Below are 21,939 nucleotides of genomic sequence, written 5' to 3' on the forward strand. Positions count from 1 at the left end.
CGTACAACAGTATAAGAAAGATATTATACAGAAAGATAATTATATATGTTATATGTAGTATAAGAAAGATAAGAAAATATACATAAATCAACTAGTAGCGTTCCACAACGGCTTTGGATCTCCAGTTGCCATTTATCTTTATTATATTTTGTCCTAAAGCGTCGTTTAAACACAACGATAAGTCACAGCAACTAGTTGTGATGACAAGTTAAAACGCTGTTTAGACGCTGCGATTCAATGCGATACCACTTTCAACCCAACTCCAACTTTGATAAGTTGTGCGATGAACCGTTTACACACAATGATAAGTTGCAACAACTCGATTGACCTTGATAAGTTGTTTGATTTATCGCTGTGTTTAAACGACCCTTTAGATTGTATCCTTTCAAAAATCCTATGTTATAATTTACGTATTTCAATTCTCATTGTGTATATAAGGTTTTAATATGCGCCTTATAAATATTCAAACGGCAGTTTGTTATTCTAAATTATCACTATTGTTTGTTATAAACATTTCAATCTCATCTTAAGCTTCGACAGGAAACACTTAACGACTCTTCAATTAGAACAAGAAAAACCAAACTTTTATTTATATTGGGGGTCGTCGCTAGTGGAATTGAGGTGTTTGTTTATTCAATACTAGCTGAGAGCGAAATTAACTCAAATTGCGTCTGATAACTTTCTTTCTATTGGCCTAATTAAATCGTATCATATCCCAAGGTGTGTGATCGATGATAAACATTATTCATTGCAGCTTGGGCTTCTGAACAGACAGGTCTGGCTGATCTTTTTGATGAGCAATAAAGCTATTGACCCTCAGACAACAGCCTAGCATAATTGAGCCATGTATAATTTATATACTCTTTGAGACTATGTATAATATAGTATACCTGGTAGAATCCTAATAGTTGCCTGCTGATGAATAGCAAATTTTAGTGTTCGAAACCGATCGTCCAAGGTACAATAAACTGATTGTGAGTCGGTCTAAATATTTACTTCATGAATGAATCATGAATCATGACTAAATCATGTAAAGCATGACTCTCAATACGTTACCTTGTAGAACAACTACTTGTATCAGTGTCTAACAAGGAACTAGGAAGCGAAAAATGTCTTCGTCACATGAACATTTTATTTGTCAAGTTTTATTTGGTAGCTCGAAGGATTAATTAACCGCACAGAAGCATTTAGATCACTTATGACGACTGACTTAAATAAGAAGATATCATGCTTTTTCTTAACATTTTATCTTGTAATATCTATAAATTCTGATTGAAATATTAAAGCACTCGATGATGGCAATATTTATATACGCATACATTGTTTTCACGTATCGACAAAATATAGAACTATTTTAATTCTACTTTTAGAATTTTACCACAAATATTCAACAAAAAAACATTTTTCAACAGTTTAAAAGGTTGTCGCCTCAACACAATGCACATTGTTCCCATTAACTCGCATTTAACCCATCAATTCAAGGTATGTATGTATATTTATTGTAGGAGACATAACTGTTCATCGTCTTTCGAAACATCGCAACATACTTGAGTTACTTATGTCATTTGCATTTGTAATTTACATTAGTAGAGATTTTTGCTGTATAAATATTTAAAAGCAATATGTGTTACAAAATTTGAATTGGTGTCGGTGGCGTATTTAAACTCCTAAGCATAATGTAACAATTTTGTTAGTACGCGCTAATCTGAAAAGGCTTCACGAAATAAAATATTAAAATCGAATAAAATATGGAATAATTATGAAAAAATAAAAGAAAAATACCTATAGTAGAGTCTGTATGTATTTTGAAAAAATAAATTAATGAAAAACCGTTAAGAAACGAAAACAAAAGTTTTTTTTGATGTTTATATCACTGAAATCTGGTCACAGTTGACCAATTATCAATTCTTCTTTGACTTAAATTACTAAATCATACATAAATTCTAAGAGCTTAACCCTATGGTGTCCTCTTATTCTATCTAACATGGATGCACTATAGTTAACACACAACATAGCACTATGCTCAGCTGTTACACTAGGTAACACTTTACACTAACTCAAATGGTTTTCTTCGCTTTGAGTTTTCTTTCTAACCCAGTATTATTGAGTAGCTGGATGACCTCGATGTTTACATGACTATGGAACCATTGTTCGTAACTACCTGCCATCTTCTGCATAACTTTATCTACATCTTCCATCTCAAGGTCCTTGTGGAAGTCCATATTTCTGATATACCAAGTAGCATCAACGATGTTTCTTAACACTTTATTCTGGAATCTCTGAATGATCTGGATATTACTTGAATTGGTCCAGCCCCAGAGTTTTCAATCATACGTCCATACTGGTCTCAGTATTTGTTTGTATAGTTGTTTGCTATGTATGGACAAGGTTCTTCCATCAACCAATACATTTTTTGTAGCGGATACCTAGTTCTTCACTTTTCTTTTTAATATGGATTTTCCAGCGAAGTCCTAAGCATTTATGCCCAAGTATTTTTCGGAAGGAAAATCATTTATGCTAATTGAAATGCTTTGGATTTTTTTATTCGTAAAATTAACGTGAATTAGATTCATTTAGTTTGATTTTCTATTTTTTAGTCAAATTATGGATTTTATTTTTATTGACAACTGTAAATGTTCTGCTGCTTCTTCGCTGGCATCACCTACTGCTAGGATAGCAGTATCATCTGCTTTCTAGTTTTTGTTTGTCGTAATATAACAGGTAGAGGGCCTGACCTAATACGCTTCCTTGAAGGGCTCATCGCTTAGAGATCTGTGTACATGCTTTAGTGAGCGGCCGTGGAGTAACGGCATAATCGCTGGTCTCTTACGCCAGTGCACGTGGATTCGAGCCCTGCCAAAGACAAACCATTTTCATTTCCAATAATGACACGAGCCGTTTCACCGTGCCTCGGAGAGCACGTTAAGCCGTCGGTCCCCCTGGGCTAGTGTACATCGGCACTAGTTACTTAAAACAGGGTTAAAGATGTAAATGGCGCCGGAACTGTCCGAAAGGATCTCCCCGGCAAAAATGCCATACGATATTATTATATGTGTACACGCCTTCTTGCTCAATTCTGAAATATCACAATTTACAATGTACGACCGAACTATATAACATAAAGTTTGAGTTAAAAATATACCTAAACATGAAAAATAGACGGCTAAAATACAAAAAGAATGCCAAATAGTTCCATTTGTTTATTTTTGAAGGTACGAAAGATATCCGGAAGTGTGTTAAAAATAAATAAATACTAATCCTATCTATTTCAGATGGACGTATGCTTCGAAATGGGAGATAGGGATATTGATACAATCCAGCGTATTCGATAATGCTCGGGATTAACCTGTCATTAGATGTTATAATGCAGTAGGAAGTATTTGATCCTGCTATAACTAAAATATTGTATTGGGCTGAATTTGTCTTATAATTTATAATATACATTATTGTATACTTAATTCCTAATTATGTGATCACCGGTGTGAGAAAATAAAGATAACGAAAAAAAAAAATGGTATCCACAACATGGCATCCATGACAACTTTTTACCTGTTTATAGTGAAAAATAGTGGTCGTATAAGCAACAAAACTGGAAGAAGAAATAGATGATGATAGTCAGTTTCGGTTCAGAAACGGGCTAGGAACCAGAGAGGCGTTATTTGCTTTTAATGCGATAGCTCAAAGACACACGAATATGAATGTGGATGTGTATGTTTGATACGTTGATTTTGAAAAAGCATTTGACAAAGTAAATGTAGTAGGAACACGTAGAAAGCCAATAAACGGGAAATGGTCAAAAAATAGAAAAAACAAACTCAATAAAAATAAGAAAGTTACAACATCTGGAACACGTAATGAGAGGACACCGATATGAAACAGCGATATGAAACAGTAATATTGATAATTTCGGGAAAGATGTTGTTCTGAAGCTATTTTCTTGTGGCATTTTTATAATCAATTATATTCAAATGGGAAATAAGCCACAATTTTACCTAAAAATGATTTTATTAACGTTTCGACGCCCAAGTCGGGTGTCGTTGTCAAAATACAAAATAATACTATTATTACTATTATTAAATTATTATTATTAAATAATATTATTAGTATTATTTTGTATTTTGACAACGACACCCGACTTGGGCGTCGAAACATTTATAAAATCATTTTTAGGTAAAATTGTGGCTTATTTCCCATTTGAATATAATTGATTCGGGAAAGATATATAGGAAGAAGTATAGGAAGAAGGAGAGTGTCATGGCGGAAAAATTTAAGCGACTGGTTTAAATACAGTTCAATAAAACTTTTCAGAGATGCGGTAGATAGATGAATTAACCATAATTTTAGTATGAAATAAGTTTATTTTTATGTTTGGAAACTATAATAATAAGCTTATTTTAAATAATAATAAACTTATTTTAAACTATAATTTTGTGGCTAATTCCCAGTAAACATGTGACTGTCCAAAAACTTACATCGGTTAAACTGGCAGAACCTTTGACAAACGGATAGCAGAACACAAAAGGACTTTCAACAATAGAAAAACAGACACTTTATGCACTTCACCTTCTAGATCATAATCATTCTTTTAATGAACAGTTTCAAATTCTGCATATTCAAAATAAAGTCCTTACACTATTTTTATTAGAATCTATGGAAATTAATAAATTGAAAAATACAGATATAATTCTGAATGACCAACTCGAGACAAACAGCTCCCCACTCCTCAACCTCATCAGTTAAAGACTTTAAAAAGACAAACCCATAGTAATCTAAATCACTTGAGAAAGGCACTCTGCCGAAACAGCTGTAGTCGCATAGTTGTAATTTGATCTTTAAACGGGGCAATTCGAATATGGACTCGACACGAGTTTAACCCTTTCCTTACGGGCCATATAATTGCAGTGCTAGATTAATGAAGTGAAGAATATTAAAGTCTCTATTTACTTATATTTCAACTAATAATCGTGTGTTTGAGGCTAGTTAGCAGATAGGAGAGAATTTAACAAAACCGTCAATATCAGCATTTCTTAAGACGGTTCTTGGAAAAGATAACAAAGATGTAAAAGCTATGTCAGTAAAATACTGTTATAGACAAAATGGGTGAAGATATTGAAAAACAACTTGTTGAAAGGCTGAAAACAAGAAATGTCTCAGTGCAAATGGCTGAATCAACTTTGAGAGACATTGAGACAGTATTTAAACGTACCTCTTGTGCTGCTGATGGATTGATGGGCAAGAAAAATGGCTGCTTAAAATTCATGAAAGATCTAATGCCAAATGTGAGCATCTCTTCAAGCTATTTTGTGAAGAACAAAATAAAGACCACGTGAGACTTTTACTTTATACTAAAGTAAGATGGCTATCTGAAGGGAACTTCTTGAAAATATTTATAGAACTCTTTGCTTCTGTTAACGATTTTTTAAATGACAAAGCTGAAATGAAGTATCTGTTCACAATCGATGGTAAAGCATTTGTGAATTATATAGTGGAAATCTTTAAAACCAAATGTATTAAATATGCAACTTCGAGGAAAAAATAAAACTCTTGTCGATACAAAGCGAATATATTACTTGGTTTCATTGCCCATATTGAGTTATGTCAGAAACATACTAACAACAAAACCTTTGTGATAGTTCTTTACTTATTATTGTCAAAGATCAGAATGTTCTATAGGCTGATTTAAAATAAAGATTTTTGATATAAAACAAATTGATTTTCCAAGACGGATGATGCAGCCAATATTCGTGGATTTGTCTGATATATATCAAATATGCAGTATTAAGAAGGACTCGCAGAATTGCAAACTGATGAGCCTGTTTTTTATTTTATAAAAACTGACCGATTTACTGGCAAAGGAAAATTGGTTGGACATAACAAAACGTGGAGACTTGAGGATGAAGCTAACCAAATTCGAACCTAATATAAAATCTCTGTCCAGCAAGCAGCAAAAATGAAGCGCAAGGATCTCACTAAATTAAAGTAGGAAACATTTATTAAAATTATGTGGAATCTGAATTTTGTTTTGAAAATTTAACTGTGTTTCGTTAACAATTTACTAGTGATTTCTTCCTAAAATCTATCATTAAGTTTCGTAAGTCAATAATTAAATCTTTTATATTAAAAATTATTGTTACATAGGGGGGAATAAGAATTTTATAAAGGCAAAGGTGGGGCATGGCACAAAAAGGTTGGGAAACACTGCTCTAAAGTATGACAGTAGCTGTAAAATGTCCTGCTTATCAGCCGTATTTGGCATATATCTAAAATCATTCAGTGATTCTAGTATTTTAATACCTATTCTCTAGAGAAAAGTCACGTCCCAAATATGGTCAAATTACAGTTTTCTAAAATATGGAATAAATCGATTAAAAACAGTTTCGTCCTTAATTATCTTACAGTTAGATTTTTCTGAGTGTATATAGAACTTTTTTAATTGAATCTCCTTAAATGGAATAATTCAGTTACCTTACAATGCAGTCAATGAACCTACATCTGGCAAAAAATTATTATTGTGCTTTCTCTCATTCCCAAGTCTTTTTTTATGTTCTTCGTTTAAAATTTTTGACGTGACTAGTTATTTATTGTGCAATGGAGTTTTTTATATCTAGATAGCAAGGCGTGGGCACAATAACCTTCACTTTTCTGCTATTCAGAGCTTGTATTAGACCGTAGCAGATTTGTTACTTTGTTTGTTTTCAAACAAAACAAATCCTAATGAATGCACCACATTTTTTAATTAAACGATTGTCGTTTATTATCGTATGGAATATAAATTTTAAGACAAAATATATCGGAATTTTAAACAAAACTTGAATAAAAAGTAAATGTGTTAATATGACTTGCCTCATATTCTTTAGGAAGATGTTAATTAAACCTAAATAACTGTTTCCGTACTTTTAGACCGACGCACAACCAATGGATGGGTGTTGTCGTTGAATATTAAAATAATTATTTTGCCTGTGACATCGTAACCGATAGTAACGTTATAGTTTTTGAAATTACAGAAGTATACCTACTAATAATAATATTATTATATAATATAATAGGAAATTTAGAACAAGTACAAAACTACAACTATCTTGGCACAATAATTAATCACACAAACGATTACTCCAAAGAAATCAAAGTTCGAATAGAGAAAGCAAGAACAAACTTCAATAAAATGAGAAAGGTACTTTGTGCAAGAGAACTGAAATTAGACTTGAGAGTTTGGCTGGCAAGGTGTTATATTTTCTCGACTCTGCTTTATGGGATAGAAGCATGGACACTTAACGCATCGACTACTAAAAAGTTGGAAGCATTTGAACTGTGGGTGTATAGAAGAATCCTGAAGATATCATGGACCGAGCATATAACAAACAACGAAGTCATGATAAGAGTCAACAAAAGACTGGAAATCATCAAGATACGAAAGCTGCAGTACCTGGGGCATGTTATGCGTAATGAGAGATACAACATACTTCAGTTGAATATACAGGGGAAAATCCAGGGCAAGAGAAGTGTAGGAAGGAGACGAATCTCGTGGTTGCGTAACTTGAGGGAATGGTACGGATGCACATCAACCGAACTATTCAGAGCAGCAGCATCTAAGGTTAGAATAGCCATGATTATTGCCAACCTCCGTCGCGGAGATGGCACGTGATGAAGAAGAATAGGAAATTCAAATACGAAGACATTCAACGGCGTAGCTAAGGTAATCCTAAGAGGGGGGTTACAACTACTGGAGGGTTTCTGGGAGGTATGGAATACCGCCAATTTATGCTCAAAGTACATCCCAGTGGGGAGGGTGGTTATAACCCCCAAACTCCCCCTGGTTACGCCACTGAAGACAATGGGGAATGCAAAGTACCCAGACGATACCTATTATTATGTCTACTACTGGAGTCATTCCGAAGAACCTCATTGAAAACATAAAAAAGCTGGGTCTAAAGGAACACCTTATAACATCATGCAGAAAACTACTCTCGACGGCTAGTCGATGATGTGTACGGAAATTTTTGGGAGATACTCCAGCATACCAAGTCACCTAGGTCTTGATAACACGGAAAGAGTCCCACTAGAGATCAATCTTTTTGATACTGTAGGTATCTGGGATGAGTCAATTTTCCCCTCAGAGGGAGTGTGAGCCATATGGCTAAATCTGGACATTAACAGTTAAATTTTACAACTAACTTGTATTATAAACCTTTCTATTCATCCAGAGTTTACACGTGAAGAGGCTTCCTCTATTAACGAAGATTCGTACTAGCAAAATATGTCGTTTGATTGTTACGGGGAGGGAATAAGGTGTATTTGAAATTTTTGATTTTTTTACTATTTTAAATGAACGTACATAACTTCAAGAATACTTTTTGAAAATTTAAGATTGTACGGAGCAGAATTGCCGAATATCCCTACCTTCGACTCGTTTTGCAGCAGCTTCGCATCAGCGCGCTTGAGCATAGTGATAAAACGTTCAACAGCTGTTCCTCTTTTCTTTTCTAAATTACTCCGCGATTTAAAAACATATTCCGATGTGCATCACTTTACGATTTGACAGACAAAAAAGAAATTAAAAATAAAAGTTGTCAAAACTTAAACGCGTTCTTCTCACAACTGCCTTTTTCAAAGACGGTGGACATTGTAGCTCAAAAACTACAAGACTGATTCACCTAAAATTTTGCATAGATTTTCTTTATATATTTTGTGAGGTAACGTGTGTGCAAATTGGCTTGGCTGTTGAGAAAGAATGCTAAGCAATCGTGCTGTAAGAATAATACAAATATGGAACTTCATCAAAGAAGAAGAACTAGGAAAAGAACACCGAAAATAATGGCTTGATAATCCAGAGAAAGATCTAAATCTATGACTAGCGGGAAATGAAGGAGCCAAGTAGTTGACACAGCAGAATTGAAGATTATTTTTAAACACGCAAGGCAAAATCGACATAGAGAATACATCTTCAAAAGAAGAAGAAACTCAAACCCACTCTTGTATTTGCTCAACAACAAAATATATTTTTTGTATATTAAAAAGTACGTTTCTAAAGAGTTTTTTGAGAAAAAAGAGAACTTTAAAAAGGATTCTCTGATTTGAATATTGCTAGTAGTAGTCATACAGTAACTTAATTGTATCATCTTCTATTAATTATATTCAGCGGAAAAATTACAAGGTGAGAAAGGAAATTAAAGCAAGCTTAGCTTGAGTCGAATTATTATTACGTAAATGTTTATAAAAATTTAATATATTAGTGACTTTCTAAGCGTTTTGAGTTTGTAACTCCCTCTCTTCTCTCCCTCTCTCAATACCAAATAATGACTTCTTCTCTTCTTCTTGTTCAACCTCTTTGCATCCACTCCAGGCCAAAGGCCTCCCTATGAGTTCTTCACTCTTCTCTGTTTTGTGCTGTTTGGTGCCAGTTTCTCCTTACTTATGATTTGTGCTCGCATGGTCTCCACAAACATTGTACTTTGAAACATTGTACAAACATTTAAAAATAATGGGCTATAAATAATCCTAGGATTAATGACTACAATAATGACTATAAATAATCCTAGGATTACGATCTTCTAACTCTTTCTCTTCCTCTATTTATCTATCTATGTACAAGCGAGGTTCCTATAGCCTCTGCCGCTTCTCGCATTTCGACCGCCATCGTTTTTTGTCCATCCATTCGTCTTCGCTGATGGCTCTATCTCTTATAATGTGCCTTACATTTTCTTCCCAAGCAACTGAAGGCCTTCCCCTTCTTCTTCTTTTTATATAGATATGACTGTTTGTTTTTTCAATGGGCCTCTAGTAAGTTATCGTTCCATCGTTTTCGTGGTCTTCCCACTGATCGTCTTCATATTGGGGAACCGTCTCTCGCTTTCCTTACTACTCTATTTGTTGTCGTTCGGCTTATGTGATCATTCCATTCTATTCTTCTGTTTTTTACCCAGTTATTAATGTTATCCACCTTGCATTTTCGTCGTATATCTGTACTTCTAGCTCTGTCTGATAGAGTCTTACCGTCGATTTCTCGAAGGGTTTTCATCTCCGCTGTTTCGAGCAATCTTTCTGTCCTCTCTGTGTCGGGTCGTGTTTCTGCCGCGTATGTCATCATTGGTCTGATGACTGTTTTGTAAATTCTGCCTTTCATTTCTTTTCCGATATTTTTATTTCTCCATATTGTGTCATTCAGGCAACCTGCGGCTCTGTTTGCTCTATTCACTTGATCTTCCACTTCTGTTTGGAGCCTTCCGTAGCTAGATAGTGTGATGCCTATATATTTAAACTCCATCACTTGTTCTATTATCTGACTTTCTTTATTGTGGTATGTAATTTAAAGCTTTCTTTGGTCATCTATCTTCATTCATTCGTTTCACGTGACCATACCACACTAGTTGTTTCGTTTCAATTCTATCTACACTTCCTCAATACCAAATAAATACTTCTTCTTCTTCTTCGTCTAGCCATTCACGTCCACATCTGAACATAACATGGACACGAAATAATACTTTATTTCGAAATTTTACAATTTATAAACAAGCCCTAATATGCTACTCTTATTTATATTCGTAATAGGTACTTCTGTTTTATCTCTGTGCACTATCTGTAAGGCAAGGCGCTCCCCAACGTGGCAACCAAATGGCGTACCAATAACAGGTAGAATTGCTAAATCTGTATAAACATGTGTAGTCGCGCATATCCAAAGGTCGCACATATTATTATGTTCATACATTAGCAATCCTACCTGCCACTGGGCCACCACACCACTTCGACGACATTGCCACGCCATTTGGTTGCCACCTTGGTGAGCGCCTTGCCTAAAACAACTACCTACTGAACTTTTCCAATATATATTCTAACGAATCCGGACATTCTATATGCTACTGTTAACATACTCGTAGACCTAAAGTATTATTAAAAATATTATTAAATATGGTATTATTAAAAAGTGGATAAGAAGTCCCCAAGGTTCTACGCTCTTGACCCGCTTGCATCACAAGACTTCCTATTTGAAGCCAGCTATTTCGTTATCAGTAAAGGTTAAAAATGTAACAATTAGTCAATATGGTTGTGATAAACACTAATGTTTGCTATATGCACTATCATCGTTTTGTTGTTTTTTTATTATCAGAATGGGTTTTTAGTTCCTGAGTTTGGTTTATATTTTATACTTTTATAAACGGTTTATTTTCACTGGTATATCTTCTATTTTTACAACTTAAAATTAAAGTAATAAATTATCATAAGACGAAAATTTCCAAACAAAATGAAAACTGCAATAACTCGAATCAGAAATCTGTAAATTTGTGAGCCCAGTGAGATGGCTCCCTACTGAGTAATATTGCTCCACGAGATCTCCACCGCCACCGTACAGCAGCATTAATGAGAGAAAAACAGAAAAATGTAACCAACGTTCGACTACTAGCCCATCAAATTATACCACACATCACAAAAGAGCACCAGCGACTAAGATCTACGACTAAGTCATCTGATATCTGATCCACATGATACTATTATACTATATTTATTATTTATAATAATAATCATATGTTTGTGACCAGAAAGCTCAGAGTTCTTGAAAAGCGTTAATAAGAAAACGGATATCTCGAGTTTCGTATATATATAATTTTCTGAGTCACTAACTCTAACACGAAAATTAGGTATAGGAAAACTATTTTCATTAAATAAACTACTCGTGTCTAAATATAACAAAAAATAAAACAATTGGACTGCATAATTTAATTTTCTCCTCACTGAATATACCAATAACATTGTTGTATATAATTATTTGTAACATTTTATTATAATAATTATTTGTAGCAAAACATATTGATTCACACACGTGTAACGCTGAAACAAGTTTTGTAATATAATCATACGATATGGTTGTGTTAAAACTTTAATAATAATAATAGTAACAACTAGACCACGCACTGAATTTGCTCTTTTGCAGTTATCAACAGGGAACCACTGATACAACTTCCGGAGAAATAAGAACTTGGCATACGAAGACAAATATTTTGTATATATTAAAAAACAATTAACTTAACTAGTAATTAAAAAAAATTAACGAAAAAAAATTTTTATGAAAAATCCTTTATAAAAGGTGTACAATTTATTAAAATCCCTTTAAGTGCTACATCATAGAACGTTTTCGATATTTAAAATATCATCATCAGTGTTTGGAACTGGTTGATCACAAGCTGAGACCAAAGAAATACCAGGGTATAAACCCTTTAACGCTGGTATAAAAATTTGTTATATTAGCATATTTGCTTAAAATTTCAAAGGATGGATCAAATTCATAAAGATTGTGCCTTTAGGCAAAATATGACGGTTCCATGACATCTCGTAACGCGATAGTTCGTAACCGGAAAATTGGTAACGGACAATTCGTAACAGCGACAGTTCGTAACTATACAAATTCGTAACGTCCAAATTGAATTATTCTGTTTATTTTTGTTAACGTGGAAACTAAATAATGTTATTACAATTATAAATGAAATTATGTTTATCAATTTAACGAATCAGTATCAGGTATGCATACGGTGACCATATGTACTCATTTAAGTAGGACAGTACTTATTTTTAAATATTGTCCTAATGTACTTTAAAACCTTTCTAAGGACACTCGAATGTACTTATTTTTTCTAAAAAATGAATATTTTTATCTTTTACTACTTTTAAACAAATTTCTTTGTATACTGTTCCAGGTATTGCAGCTTTTGTGTCTTGATGGTTTCCAATATTTCCATTCTTTTGTTGACTCTTCTCATGACTTCGTTGTTTGTTACAGGCTCGGTCCATTCTATCTTCAGGTACCTTCACCCACAGTTCAAATGCTTCCAACTTTTTAGTAGTCGACGCGTTAATTGACCATGCTTCTATCCCGTAAAGCAGAGTCGAGAAAATATAACACCTTGCCAGCCTAACTCTCAAGTCTTAATTATTTCAGTTCTGTTGCACAAACTTCCTTTCTCATTTTATTGAAGTTGGTTCTTGCCTTCTCTATTCGAACTTTGATTTCTTTGGAGTAATCGTTTGTGTGATTAATTATTGTGCCAAGAGAGTTGTAGTTTTCAACTTGTTCTAAAGTTTTACCTTTAATTGTCAGGCTTTTATCAATATTTTGGGTTTTTGATCTCCTCATAAATTTAGTTTTCTTGATGTTTACTGATAATCCATATTGTTCTCCATACTCAACTATCTTGTTCACTAGCTTTTGGAGGTCTTGGAGGTTGTCCGCTATTATGATAGTGTCGTCCGCATGCCTAATGCTGTTACTTGGTGTTCCATTTAGGTACCTTTATTCCTGCTGTTTCTCCCTCACGAACTTTTTTCATAATTTCTTCAGAGTATGCATTTAATAGTAGTAGTGACAATACACACCCCTGTCGCACTCCTCTTTTAATTTCGAACTCTTCTGATGTGTGATCGTTAATGCTTATGTGTGCCTGCTGTTTATAATATAGATTTGTTATAATTCAAAGGTCATTGTATTGTAATTGTTTTGCTTTGAGGACATCCATTAGCTCTTTGTGGCGGACTTTATCGAAAGCCTTGTTGTAATCTATGAAACAGACGTACATATCCTGGTTCACATTCAAGCATCTCTGGATTAGTAGTGTAAATCCAAAGTGGGTTTCTTCAATATCAAGATCAAGTTTTTGGTAAATGCGTTTACGAATGATCCTTAAAAACATTTTAAGTGTGTGAGACATCAGGCTTATGGTGCGGTGGTCGTACACAAAACTTCACTGCACAAGTGAAACATTTTTACACAAAATGTGTAACCTACCTAGAAAACTGGAGTACAAATTTTCATGAATTTAAACTATTCAAAAGCATAGATCTAAATAAAGCGGGCTCCACACTCTCGGCGAAGTTACTTCGCCAAAGTTGACCGAAGTCCGAAGTACCCTCTCTACACACTCGTTCTACTTCGCGAGGAAGTGCGATACCGACAAAGAGCGGTGCGATACCGACAAAGATCCCTTTGACCAGACCGACAGAGAATGGAAGTAGAACGAAGTGAGGCAAAGTTACACAAGGTGGCCGTCTACACTCTCGTACTTGTTGAACCTCGATCGACTTCTGCTCGCATTAGAAGTGAAATAACATGGAACGATGTTTGTTATTCTCTCGAAGCTTTTAAATTGTATATCAAGGCAACCATGTTAAACGAAGATCAACTCTTTGACGAACTGGGAATTTTGAAAGACGTGGCTACAAGTGAAAAAATTGCTGAGTGGAACAGAGAAGAAAAAAATAGTCAGGATCGATGGCTTAAAGTTTTTAAGTGTGTAGATCAATTCAAACTGAAAAACTTACAAATATTATGCGAATTTATTTTTTGTCTTCCGGGTACTAGTGCGGCTATCGAGCAATTAAATTCTGTAATAAATAATTATTATTGGACGTCGGAAAAGTCACAAATGTCCATTTCCTCTCTCAAGGCAGCGACGCTGGTATACGCAAATTTTGATGAGACTTGTATGAAATGTTTCATTTACTTCAGTCAAAGCCGGACCTTCTTAAATTAATTTTAAGTTGAGAAAAATATGAATGATGCAAAAAACCGGAAGAAGATGAGGCTATTCCAGGTCCCTCATCTAAAAACTCTTAATTACAGGCTTGTGACTTTTTCAAAGTTAATGTAATGTGTTATGTTTAGTTTAATTGATATAATTTTTTATGTTTAGCTACATAGTTTATTTATTTTTAATACCAAAAAGTTATTTTGTCCAATAACAAGATACATTTTGTGTTTTTAATACATTTTTGTTTTTTGTACTTTTTTTTCTTTAAAAAGATATGGTCACCGTAGGTATGCATATCAAGTATTAAAGTATTAAAAGACATCCCTCGTATCAACTATAACCGTTGATTGAATACCCAACGCTACAACCAATCACAAGGTTTATTATCATTATAATCTTTCCTTTACAAAATGTTCACTAGAAAATTGGGAATGTCTAAAGACGGTTGTTGGCTTAAATATTTCACGAATTACTTCATTATTCCTTTGTCTAGGTATATGCAAATTTAAGGAACAATAAGAGGGTTAAACTTTTACAAAAAATGTTGTTAAAAGTTTGTATGTATTTAAATATTTATTTGTGTTTAATGATTCGTTAAATTATAAACATAATTTTAATTATAACTGTAATAACAGTTAGTTTCCACGTTAACAAAAATAAACAGAATAATTCAATTTGGACGTTACGAATTGTCCGTTACGAATTTGTATAGTTACGAATTATCGCCGTTACGAAGTGTCGCCGTTACGAACTGTCGCTGTTACGAATTGTCATTTACCAGTTGTCCGGTTACGAACTGTCGCGTTACGAGATGTCTGGTCACGAAATATGACTTCCCCATCACTTGGGTTGCTAAACAGTTGAATTTGTCTTTAGATGGCAACTATCCTCTCCCTGGCTTCAGGGTGAAACAAGGCTACCAAGCTTCAATCTTGCGAAATTCCTTGTTTATAAATGACACTGGATGTGGATACCTAATCATTTTTATGGACAAGAAAAAAAAAGCAAAGAAAAACAGAAAATAAGAAAAAGATGATCATAATTCTAATGAATTCAATCCTAAAACATCTACGTGATAAAAATAGTAAGTACAAAGGCGAAAAAAACTTCTTTAAGTGCAAAGAATTGTAAGAAGAATGTTACACAAGACCACAAGAGTATTTTCATTTCTCACACATAAAAACTCTAATATGGCCAAAATGGATTCAAATCTAAAATATCTACATATAGATAAAATTATTATTATGTATTATTTTGCATTTTTGAACCATAACAGATACACAGGTGCACGTAGTATACGTATCGTAATATAAACACCTTTGAACTGCAAAAACATATAATTATATAAACATTTAACATTTACTTGTAAAATGCTATTTACATTATGTAAATGAAAAGTCTCGATATTAATAATAATTGCATAATTTTTGCTTAATAGAGATTCTTATGTATTTCTTTTCGAATTGTTGAGATTTCATCACATTTCAGTCATTTGAGAATGCTGGTAGTTCTTCAATTTGTTCCTTGTTCCAATTAGTTTTTTCTCTAATAGACGTCTAAGTGATTTTAAGATTGCACTGTCATTAGAAGACAGAATTTCAATAGTCATACCTATGTTTTGACTTTTTGACATAAAAATGAGAGGTTTTATGATTATTACGATTTTCAAAAATGAAACTCAGTTTATCAGACATACTTATATTTCCTTTTGCCCTTTTAATTATGTACTAATAAATTACGAAATATGTTCAAATAGCTGGAACAAAAAGTAAATCGACAACAATGTATTTTGAGCTCAAACTCAATAAATTCTTCTTGGTTCGCAATCATCAGCGCTGTTTGAACTTTGTGTACAGTGTATAATAGTGTTATACAGTTTTTCTAAAAAATATTTCTGTGTTTGCTTTCCACACCATTGTCTTAAGTTCTTCATAAGAAGTTTTGAAACAACCGGGACACCTTATCGCGTCAATCATATCCTGTGTAACAAGCTGAAACAGTTGGTATTGCACATTATGTAGAATATGCACGAACTAAAAATATTTGACGATTTTTATTTGATTTCCAACTTCTGGGTTTAGAGTTGGTTTAACACTTGAGTTTCGAATTCTGAACTTCTGAAAACACGAAGATCTTAAATCTTAAAGGTGATTAGTTTGATTTATTAGATTGTTTCTGTTGGGGTCCATTTCGACTTTCGACCTATACTTCTTCCATCTATTTTTCACTTCAAGATTAGTTGTAGATGTCCGTACTCAGTGTGACGCACGATATGACCGAGTTAAGCTTGCAACTGTTTTAAATCTTCCTGCTTCATCCTCGACCTTTCACATCCATAGAGCAGTAAGGACCAAACGTAGCACTTCAGTGTGCGAAATCTTACCTGAATGGCCAAATTCAGGTGGTATAAAAATTTTATCATGTTAGCAAAACCAGTCCTGGCGATTTCAGTACGATGATGGCGCCCTCTGTGCGTTACTCCCAAGATTCCTTAATAATATATTCCAGACAAACGTTAAAGAGAAGCGGAGACATGAGGCATCCTCGTCTTATGCTTACATAGTTGTTGTTGCCATTTGCAGCACAAACACACCCATTATGTTTCCAACATATATGGAATCTGCATATGGTCTTCATTGTTATAAAATTAGCTCGAGCTTGTTCTAATTCACTTGTGTGCCGCTTTAGTTTTCAGAAAGTGTGTACCCCAAATATTTGTACTGCTGATAGCGTTCTAGGGATTTTCTGTCACATTCCAGAACACCTAATACGTTTATTTGCTTGCTTGCTAGCTAACCAACTGGTCTGCTTGAAGTTTATTTGTCACTTAGCCTCACTAATCTACTCTTGCCTGTCGCGCAGTTTAACAGTTCTTGGAAGACTTTCAGTCTGTTCTATAGAAGCCAAATATCTTCTACGTATATAACTTGCCTTTCATATGACTCTGGCTAGAAGACTTAATAGAAGACCATAATACAAGCTGAGCCAGAGTGCCAGCACGCAGCTATGTTGAATTTCGCACATGGATTTGTATTGCTTTTTACATCCCTTTTATAGTTCCGCCAGTAAAAATTGACTATAATAGATATTGTTTAAATATCGAACATCTAGATTTATTTTTTTCGTATTTTAAATATTTTCCGAATTGCATGGAATCGAAGGCTTTCTTGTAATTTATAAAACACGCCAACACATCTTCTTTAGCAAAGTTGTTATAAATTAAATAAGTCTCACTACTTTGAGTGATTGTTTTTCTGAAAGTACTTTTAGTAGTTCGGATTATATTTTGTCTGGACCTACATAATATGTATCAGCACTGTGGGATATGTGGCGAATACAAAAGTGTAACAAGTCCAAACCAAACAAGAAAAAATAAAAAATTATCAACAATAAACAACTAAAAACATTATTGATTGGTTAAAAAATCACAAAGGAAGATATTTTTTATATTTAATGTCATAAAATCAATGAAATTTTCACCATGAAAGAAAACTGAAATTGTTTTATCAAACCTACAGATAAAAGAAATATGTACTAGAAAAGTTACTGTGAATATGACATGTATGGAAAATGGGATCTGTAAAACAAAAAAGAATTCACTGTGCTAAAATACATCATTTTCTAGTCTATGTACCTAAATGCTTAAATGTTTTTATGAAATTAATGATCTTGTTTTTTTTTTTCATGCATATTCCATGAACTATTTTTGCTTGTAGGTTAACTTTTTGTGAATAATTAATCAAAAAATTTAAAATTTTAATTACTTTATTTTCATGTTTCGGTGTCTTACGGCCGAAATAATTTAACAAAATTCAAGTTTTACATCACTGAGTACAATCTAATAGAATAGACTGTAAAAATATATGTTGAAAAATATGTAATTCTATGATTCATAATAATAATCTATAGACCCCTTTGTAACGGAGCAATTCATATTGTTATAGTCTGTTCGCTAAACTCAGACGCAACTTTCTAGATATTTTAGTCGGTAATTTTGCCAATTTTAGTAAAATTGGCAAAAAATAATTACTAAATAGTTAATAATCACTAAATAGTTAGTAATTTCGCCAATTTTTGCAAAATTGGCAAAAAACAAAAAAATTATTGACTAAAATATGTAGCCAGTTGCGTCTGAGTTTAGCGAACAGACTATATTGTTGAATCCAGCATGAAAATAAAAGAATACCAATCCGCAGCAGGTACATAAATCCCAATTTCTTAAAACTAGGAAATCTGATACTAAAAATTTACAGATGTTTCCATCGCCTTTGAATTCTAGGAAATCATTCCCTAATAATCACCAGAGGATTATAATTTCAAAGAAGACATGATATTCTTCTTGTAGTTAAACCAGTATGATATTAGGATCATATTACACGATTTTCGGAACATCCGTTACTTCATTTCAATGTATAGCAATGATATTCAAATCGAGAGCAAATAAAACAGTTACAAAGTTTCAATGTAAAAGATTTGGTGCTACTGTAGTATGCGGTCTACCGTCACGTTTCTACTATAGCTTGCGGTCTACCGAGGGACGCGGTGTACAAGCTGTCTTATTTAAAATGCCGACAAAAAAATCTTTACAAAATGAATAAAACGCATAAATCATAATAATTATTATTTTTTTACAAGTTAATACTTATAGGTCTGGATCCCGCGTATCAAAACAAAGTTGATTAATAGCAAGCTGAAAATTTGTTAATAGCTTAACGGTGTCTAGTCGGACAAACTTTGATGTACGGGAACACTGGAACAGAGGAAGTTTTAATTATTGTGGAACAGGTTAAAAATTTGGAACATCACACTACGAAAACGTCCCATGTATTTTGGACAGAACTTCCAATTGATTTGCTACCCTTTCATTAAACTCTCATGCAACAATCAGACTGGTAAAGCTTGCTTGGTTAAAAAATAAGCTTGCTATTAATCAACTTTTTTTGGTACGCGGAATCCAGGCCTATTAATAATAATTTAATTTGTCATATTTTATCAATTTGGTATTTTAGTTGGGAATAAGCCAATTTTGTAGCTTATTCCAAACTGAAATAGTAAATTGATACGACAAAGTATTAATTTAAAAGTAAAAAATACATTCAGTGACATTAATGACAATTAATGTTTTAAAAATTATTAATATTTTAGTCTGTGGCAAATAGACTTTGTCTGATGCCAAACACACACACACACACACACACACACACACACACACACACACACACACACAAAAATTATAAAAGTGATGACTTTAATTAATTACAGTAAAATTTTGGTTTTGAACAGTTTTATTCATGAAATAATCGCAACAAATTGCACTCGACCACTGAAATTAATATAGAATTTTTGCTCTCGTGACACTTTGACATAATTTCACTCGCTTTCGGCTCGTGAAATTAAAACTGTCAAAGTGTCACTCTGGAAAAATTCAATAATTTCAGAGCTCTTGTGCAATTACTACTGATTGTTTTTGTCCGTACGGTGGTATACATGTGCGTCTAATCACTTTTCTCAGAAGGGTGTGCACACAATAATAAAAGGCACCTTTATAGGCGAAATATTTATTGCTATACAGTATATTTTGTGCTACCACTATATTTAGGAATATACAATAACCTATTTGCAAACTTAGTTTCTTTACTATTATGCAAATATGTAACACCGTAATCTTTTCCGAGGGTATGCGTAAATATCAACCCCTCTTTTCAAATACAGTGGCCTGGTGGAAAACGAAACGTCAAAACATTAGTTAATTAAAAATGTAATTTTCATTACACCAATTAAATAATTGTGGCTAAGTTTCATATAAACCTAAAATTAATAATTATAGACTGTATCGTTTTATAAATAATTAGGTTAAATATAATATTTTTTTTGTAAATTATTCAGGGTGTACTTATTTATTTTGTTAATTGTTGAGTCCTCTATCATTTTAATTTAATTATATTTTGCTCCAAATGTTAATTACTTTATGAATACATATTTTTTCTACGAGAGTTTTCTTGCATTTCATTATTTTGTGCAAATTCTTCAGATAGATCGTACTCTCGAGGTCGAGGTAGAAGGTAGACCCTATACTATAGTAGCACCAAAGATTTACTCTGCTTTTACATTAATCACTCACAATATTCAAACATATAAAGGGTTACTTTTTTGTTTAGTGTCTTTCATAGGTCTTCATTTCTACATACCCTAATATCCATTGTAGTCTTATAATGATTAGATATTATAGACATAACAAAAAGAAGATAGCATTACCTGTAACATGATGCCTTTATGTAAAGTGTCTGTCCTGGCAGGTGGTGGCGGTGGCGGTACGTCCTTCCACCTGAGCACCCCCATAACGGCCTGTCTCACCCACCCCCTCGGTATGGTGTTCCTGTCCGTCTCCGATAGAGTCCTCATCAAGACCCTTTTGTAAGATTCTTAAAATACCGAAATGCACGTCTACATCCCCACAAGATCACCACTCATTAGTACCAAACAAACATAAACAAGTTTCAAGGTTAGACAGTTCCTTCACTTAACACTCACACCAATATGTTCTTCATATAAAAAGTGTGTCACCGCTTAGAAACTAGCCTAAAAAGTCACATAATCACGTAGTCGGTAATTGTTTGGCAAAACACGAGGCTTTTTAATTCTCAAACATGAATAACTGACGTAAGAAAGAGCGCACTTCCAACAACCCCTTCGCTTACATCTCACACAGATCCAAGCCGAATAACAAACTGAACATTTGAACAGCGAGCGCGGTTCGCAAAGTGAAGTGCGCTTTACCTCGGGGTCGAGCAGCCAATCGCAGATCGTGCAGCAAGTGGAACAGCACGCTTCGGAGACAATCGACGGAATTCGGAGCTTTTAAACTTTTCGAGTGTAAAAATTTATGAGTGTTTAGAAAACAAGGTAGTTTGGAGATTTGAATGATGGGTTCATCGAAGTTCAAGATTTGTCGTTTACAGTTTGTAAACATGTAATTATAATTAATACTCCTATTATGACACTAGAATCTCATTGCGCACAATATAGGCTATTGATTATATTCAAAATAAGATAGCTAAAAGGAACTACAACGTTAACGGGGTTTTATTATTTCATATGGTCAATGGACATCTATATATGAAAAAACCGCGGAGTGCTACCATTTAAAGGGGTGCGTTTTTGAGAAATGGGTGAATTAGTCCCTGGGCACAGGTTACATTAGGGTGAGTTCTATGCACTTTTGGTATAAACATACCTACATAAAAATTGTTCCTGGTTAAATTTCCTATCTAAATATCGCTTTTTAAAGTCAATGATACTTTTTTTTACAAAAATATATTCAAAAGAAAAAGCACAAAGAAACCCAAAAGAAAGAAATTTTGTTTTTTGTCCCATAACTTTTGTCCACGAGGATATAGGTATAGACATTGCTTTACAGAAAAAAAATCTA

General features: G+C 33.5%; 1 protein-coding gene across 1 annotated transcript in view; it reads right to left on the bottom strand.

The window, feature by feature from the left end:
- Positions 1-21,241, bottom strand: part of LOC114325465 (rap1 GTPase-activating protein 1-like) — a 535,080-nt gene extending 513,839 nt beyond the window's left edge. Inside the window, exon 1 of the mRNA XM_028273546.2 lies at positions 20,766-21,241. Within this exon, the coding sequence (XP_028129347.1) occupies positions 20,766-20,912 (147 nt within the window). The 5' untranslated portion in view covers positions 20,913-21,241. The remainder of the gene's footprint in view (positions 1-20,765) is intronic.
- Between the last annotated feature and the right edge of the window lie 698 nt (positions 21,242-21,939).

The sequence above is a fragment of the Diabrotica virgifera genome, chromosome 1, assembly GCF_917563875.1.
Source record: "Diabrotica virgifera virgifera chromosome 1, PGI_DIABVI_V3a".
Taxonomy (NCBI): domain Eukaryota; kingdom Metazoa; phylum Arthropoda; class Insecta; order Coleoptera; family Chrysomelidae; genus Diabrotica; species Diabrotica virgifera.